Consider the following 5836-nt stretch of genomic DNA (forward strand, 5'->3'; position numbering starts at 1 on the left):
CGGCCCCCGCGGAGCCACTGGCCAACCCCTGTGATTCAGCAAACCACGTGAAGCTGTGTGGTCTGCTCACGTGACCTTGGACTCCATCTTGGGCCGGTAAGTTTCCCACAAACAGGGGCTGTGGCCTTCGTTTGGGCCAGTACATTTCTGTGCACAGGGTATAAAAAGGCACTTGAGACACCTCAATTTCCCTACCATTTCTCCGGGCTGGCTTTCTAACCCGGAAGCTCTTAACAAGGGCTTGGGTGAGTCCAGAGAGAGACCTCTGACCGGTAGCGATTTATCGCACCCTGCTGTGATCCCACTCTATGGACAGTGAAAATCACTGGTGGGTATAAAAAAAAAAAAAAAAAACGAGGAGTCCAGTGGCACCTTAAAAACTAACAGATTTATTTGGGCATAAGCTTGCGTGAGTAGTGGGGTTTTTAACCCACAAAAGCTTATGCCCAAATAAATCTGTTAGTCTTTAAGGTACCACTGGACTCCTCGTTGTTTTTGTGGATACAGACTAACACGGCTACCCCCTGATACTTGTGGGTACCGCCCGTGAAGTTCTGGGTGTGCCCCTGTTGGACACAGGGCCACCTGCACCATTCACCTGACCCAGTGCGGCCATGCTTCTGTTCTTACCTGGCTTCTTGCCGACCCCACCCATGAGAATTAAAATTTCCTCACTGAAATAAACAGAGATAGAACAAATCCAGAGTTTGCTCTCCAGCGTGTTTTATTCAGCACCATACAAAGGGGATGCGAGTCCACCCGGGAGCCGGGAAGCCCTGGTGGGGAGAGGGGCTAACGCAGGCTGCAGGGTGATGTGACCATTGCACCAGGTGGGGATTCAGGAGAGAAGATTCAGCAGGAGGAGCCCGGCGAGGGCTGGGAGGAGGAGCCCGGCTGCTCCTGGTGCCCCGCCTGCCGGACCATAGGTCTCTTTGCATTCGGCCATGGTTAAACTTGCATTGATCCCTGCGACAGTTCCCGAACCCACTTGTAGCTGGTTGCAGATGGACTGGGAAACACAGCCCTTCATGACCATCTGCACAGGGTTTCGACCTGCGGGGGCGGGAGGGAAGCAGTTGATTGTGGCAAGGAAGCAGCTTCACTCTTTGAGCTGGACTAGGACACAACAGCTTCCACCTCCTCAGGGCCCCGCCAAGCTCCCCCCCAGCCTCCGTCTCCCTGTCTGCTCTGCTCCCCCCAGCATACCTGGACCTGGATGGCCTCCCCCTCCTCCTCTGTGGCAGACACACTGTGTGCCCTTGAGCATGTCACTTAGAGCCCCCAACAGTATTCATAATGGACCAGGCCTATACTAGCCACACCACTCATCTACAAAGCAGCAGCTCAGTGCTGGTGGCAGCGCTGGGATCTCTACGCAGGGCGGCTTTGTAGTGAGTGATAGCACCATGGTGTGACTCCCCAAAACTAGGTTCAATTCCCTGCCACATGTCCCTGTGTGACATTGGGCAAGTCACGGCACTGCTCCGTGCCTCAGTTTCCCCAATCTTTAAAATGGGGAGAACGATCCTTCTTTTGCCTGTTCAGATTGCAGGCTCTTTGGCAGCAGGGATGGTTTCTTCGGAGGAGTCGTTAGCATCTGGCATTAAAATAAAGTCGAGACCCACTTTCGAGTCCTGACCCACAGTTTGTGAACCCCTGACCTCGTGGAACCGACACAGCGTCGTGCTTCTGCCCTATGCATGGGGGGGGGGGGAAACAAAGGAAAAATAACCCCAGAATAAATGAACTGAAGTTACCACTTGTTATGGTTCCAGCAGCATCAAGACATCGGGTCTCAGATCCAGTACATTCTATGATTTGTTCATTGCATTGACCAGCATTCATCACATAGCAGGCTGGGCAGCGGTGGCCATTGGGTTTGGTGTCAGCCGGGGGCACTGGGAAGAAGCGGAGCAAACGCAGTCAGCTCGGGGGACGAGCCCCAGGCGGCGTCGGGGCAGGGAGAACAGCTGGGGGCTGCACAGCTCAGCCCTGGGTGCCCCCTGCAGGGGGAGCTGTAGCTCCGGGGACACCGGGGGCAGCAGGGGCAGGGGAGAGGTTTGCAGCAGGGAGCCCTGGACCCCGCCCCGGGTGGGGTCAGCTGGGTTCACACCTGGTGAGCTCCACCCACTAAACTCCACCCACCCAGGGTCTGAATGTTATTCCATGGGGCGCCCCCAGCAGGGCAGGAGGCCCAGGCCCAGGAAGGTAATGTGGGGCAGGAGGTGCAGGGGATGGGGGAGGAGAGGTGGAAATGGGGAGAGGTACCTGTAATGGTGGTTGTTCTGCAGGCGTCTCCCACACAGCAGGCGACGCCCATCCTTGTTGTCATTCCCTGCCCCAAATTCATAGAGATGGGGCCGGCTCTACATTGGCTGGACATCACACAGCCCTTGTGAATGCGCTGGGTGTTCACTCCCGCTGCACAGGAGGAGAAGACAGAGATATATTCCCCTTTCACTCCCACCCCATCGACGCCCTCTTCACAACGACACCCAGGTGCCATTAGCCTTCCTCTAGCCAGGAGGAAACTGAGGCACAGAGAGGGGAAGCGACTAATCTGAGGTCCCGCAGGGCTAGAGAAAGCCATTTCAGCTTTCTAAATCCTAAATCCAGCATTTACATCCCCCAGCTCCCCACTCAGCTGTCGCATAACCCTGGGGGCCCTGAATCTTTGGCCCATAAAGCCCTTTCGTTGCCAAAGTTTCCACCAGTGGGTACATGCCAGGCCACTGAAATCCCAACGCCGTGCGTCCTGCTCGCCCCTGAGCCATGGTGGGATTCCCAAACTAGGCATTCCCCCGTGTTGATATCACCTGCGGGGCCTCATCCAGGAGACGTCCTTGGAGCACTCCCACCGGATCGGGCCCTGCATAAAGCCCAGCCAGCGGAGGAGATGGGGGTGGGGTGGTCCCCCGGATACCCAGTGGGTTGGACACTCTTTGTGGACGTGGGTGATCAGGTTCCAGGGCATGTTTGAAATAGTTAAACAATATGGGGCGGCTTCAAGAGGGGAAACAGAGACACACCCACACACCCCGGAAACCAGGCACGACCGTAGGAGGGGAGGGATCTGGGCTGAAGTCCCCGCCCCAGAGGAGGGACTAGAACCCAGGCATCCTGGCTCCCCAGCCTGCTCCCTGACCCAGGTTGGTTAGGCTCCATCTCACCTACCCAATGTAGTCATTGTGAGAGAGATGGCACAAGAGTCCAGCCCAGCTGGGCAGGTCTTCATGGTGCCCGTGCAGCTGGTTCCTTGCCCTTCGCAAACCTCACACTGCAGGCAGGACCCTGGGGAAGAAGAGAGAACATGACACAGCTAGGATTTGTCCCTTCCCTTGAATTTAACTGACCCCAGCTTGGATCTGGCCCCCTTGATACCAACGCAGCCATGGCCGACTGACCCCGGGTGGGTATCCTGCAGAAATGCCTTTTATATCGTCTTGAGCTCCTGGAACTGAAATTCAGATCTGCCTTTCAGAGCAGAGACAATCCCCGTCAGGAAGGCCCTTGGCCAGCTCTGAAACTGCCCCGTCAGGACACATTTTAGTGATTTAAAGAGTAAATATTCCCTCCCGTTGTTTCACTTGTTGTCATGGGGACTTTGTGACTTCCAGCCCTCTCCTCCTCGGACCCAGACGCTCCCAGCTCAGCCCCCGTTATTCTGTGGCTGATGATCAGTTACATTAAATTAACGGTTTCACCCGGCAGGCGGCTCTGAGGAGTTGGTACGCTGGAGAAGTTAGGAAATCAGCCCCTGTAGGAACAGACCCCACTCACCCGTAGCCAGGAGAGCAGCGAGGATGCAGACGACAAGAGAAGCCTCCATGGTGATGGGGAAGCAGCAGATCGGCGCTGGGGTCTGTGATGCAGCCACGTCTCCAGCCAGGGGATTGATCACTGATCGGCTGAAATGAAACCAGACGAACGACTGCACATGCATGAGCTGGTCGACAGAGTGGGTGGAATCACTGAGCCGTTTGCCACAGCTCTGGAGTAACGGCACCTCTGACCCGCTTTGCAGCTGGTACGTTCGCAGCACCCACCCGGAGCAGTCAGAGACAAACCTCAAATACTCCTGCTGGAAGGTTGCAGCCTAAGGGGACTGTTTCTGGGGATCCAGAACAATCCTACACAGCAGCCACATACAAGAGAGAGACAAAACAGGCTGCTCCCTAGGATAGTGAGACAACTCAGCCTACCTTTTTCTAGGCTGGTTTCTTCCAGACTGCTTCTGGTCCCATGCTTCCCCGTGGAGCCCCCAAGACTGGCAGCAGGACGAGGAAACTCCACTCCCTGCCCCCACTCTTAAAGCGATAGCTTTCCATTGCAATCAGTCCTCAATACACAACATCCAACTCCCTGCAAAGCAGCTCTCAGCCACGCACTACTTTTCACAGCGGAAGGACCCCGTATCCCTCCTCCAGAGCCCAATTCCCTTGTGTGCCCGCCTCTCGTGTGTGCCCTCTTTTCTCTGGCCGATAGTGCCTGCAAACACAGTTCTTACTGGGGTGGGGGCACCCACCTCTCATGGCTGGCCCCCTTTCTCTCGGTTAGGTGTGACCTGCTTGTCTTTTTTGGTCTTACATCAGGGTGGCAGCTGCCTCTTGCAAGCTGCCACTGGCTCTCTCGGCTGGTCTTCGGCAGCTCAGTCTCCGGCCGAGCCGCACACGCAGTCCCCACTTCCGGGGTATACAGTCCCGAGTTCTTATCACGGCCCTGGTATGGGGCTGTAGCTCAAAGGCTTCTCCCCCGCGGCACTGCCTTCTTCAAGCACCCAGCCGGGGCCCATCTCAGCAATCTCCTCAGGTCTGGCCAGGTTCTGGGCTCAGCCTGCCTGCACTGACATTTTCATGGCCCTGCTACTGGTCTATCCAGCCAGCGAGACACCCAGTGTTTGGCAGCCTTCCCTGGGCTTGGTTCTGCCTGGTGAGCTCTCTGCAATGAGCTGCCTGCAGGCCTGTGGTTTGGTTCGGCTCAGCCAGGCACAAACCCCTTCTCTTTGAGCTCTAGGCAGGAACTAAACTTCTCTCCTCTGCTGCTTGTCTTATATAGGGACCTTCTGGCCCCGGATTGGCTGCTCCATCAGCCCCTCTGATTGGCCGCTCCTCTGCAGCCACTCTAGGCTGCCTGGAGGACTTCTCTCTACTCTATCCTGGGGCAGGGTGAGGCAAGGGCCACAGGGCCTCCAGCAGGGCACCTCCAGACCTAGTCCACCCTGCCACAGCCACCCTCTCCAGAGATCAGGGCCTGGGGCCCCCACTACATCACCCCAGGTTCCCCAGGGGGAGGGGAAATCTACGGACCCCTCCCACCGAGGAGATGGGGTTTTGCTCCCCACACCACACAGCAGTGGTGCCTCCCCCACTTCCTCAGGGTCACTCATGTTGCCACAGACCATCAGGCAGACTGGGGGGGAGACATTCCCCCTCCCTCCTGGCGGCAACTGCCTCTGTCCTGTGCCTCCCACCTCTGTGCACTGCGCTTGGGCACTTCCCACCCTTGGAGGGTGTCATGGCATTGCTCTGCTGCTGCCTCAGTTTCCCCCATGTGTCAGGACACTCAGCCGCCCTCATGCTTTGTTCTGCCCCAGGCTCCCTGGCAAGGGAGGGGTGTGTATGTGAAGGGGTGTGGTGCGGGCTAAAGGCAGGTTGCCCACAGGAGGGAGTTTAGGACCCACAAACCCAGGGGAGCGGGGAGAGTTAGGCGGTAGGAGAAGCCTCAGGGGGAAAGCAGCGAGGAATGGGATAGTGCCGAACTTGGCTGCTGACTACACGGTCCCTGAGCCGGGAGCTGGATTAGAGGGTGGGCCCAGGTCCCCCTCCCAGCTGCTGAT

The 5836-nt window shown here is 57.2% G+C and overlaps 1 protein-coding gene across 1 annotated transcript; it reads right to left on the reverse strand.

Moving 5' to 3' along the window:
- Positions 1 to 701: 701 nt before the first annotated feature.
- Positions 702 to 4991, reverse strand: LOC128827104 (phospholipase A2 inhibitor gamma subunit B-like). The gene is made up of 6 exons (XM_054010837.1): positions 4588 to 4991; positions 3781 to 3908; positions 3175 to 3291; positions 2269 to 2421; positions 1758 to 1898; positions 702 to 1053 (listed from the first exon to the last, which is right to left on the reverse strand). Exons 2-6 carry the CDS (start codon positions 3827 to 3829, stop codon positions 839 to 841), a joined length of 675 nt encoding a protein of 224 aa, XP_053866812.1. The 5' UTR covers positions 3830 to 3908; positions 4588 to 4991; the 3' UTR covers positions 702 to 838.
- Between the last annotated feature and the right edge of the window lie 845 nt (positions 4992 to 5836).

The sequence above is a fragment of the Malaclemys terrapin genome, chromosome 21 (genome assembly GCF_027887155.1).
Source record: "Malaclemys terrapin pileata isolate rMalTer1 chromosome 21, rMalTer1.hap1, whole genome shotgun sequence".
Lineage (NCBI taxonomy): Eukaryota > Metazoa > Chordata > Testudines > Emydidae > Malaclemys > Malaclemys terrapin.

What these genes read in the sequence shown, in the direction of transcription:
- LOC128827104 (XM_054010837.1), bottom strand. Translation starts at nt 3,829, where the DNA reads ATGGAGGCTTCTCTTGTCGTCTGCATCCTCGCTGCTCTCCTGGCTACG. An exon ending in TCTCACAATGACTACATTGG is followed by an intron (nt 2,422 to 3,174) that starts GTAGGTGAGATG and finishes CCTCCTGTGCAG; the next exon opens with CGGGAGTGAACACCCAGCGC. An exon ending in TGCTGGAACCATAACAAGTG is followed by an intron (nt 1,054 to 1,757) that starts GTAACTTCAGTT and finishes CCGCCCCCGCAG; the next exon opens with GTCGAAACCCTGTGCAGATG.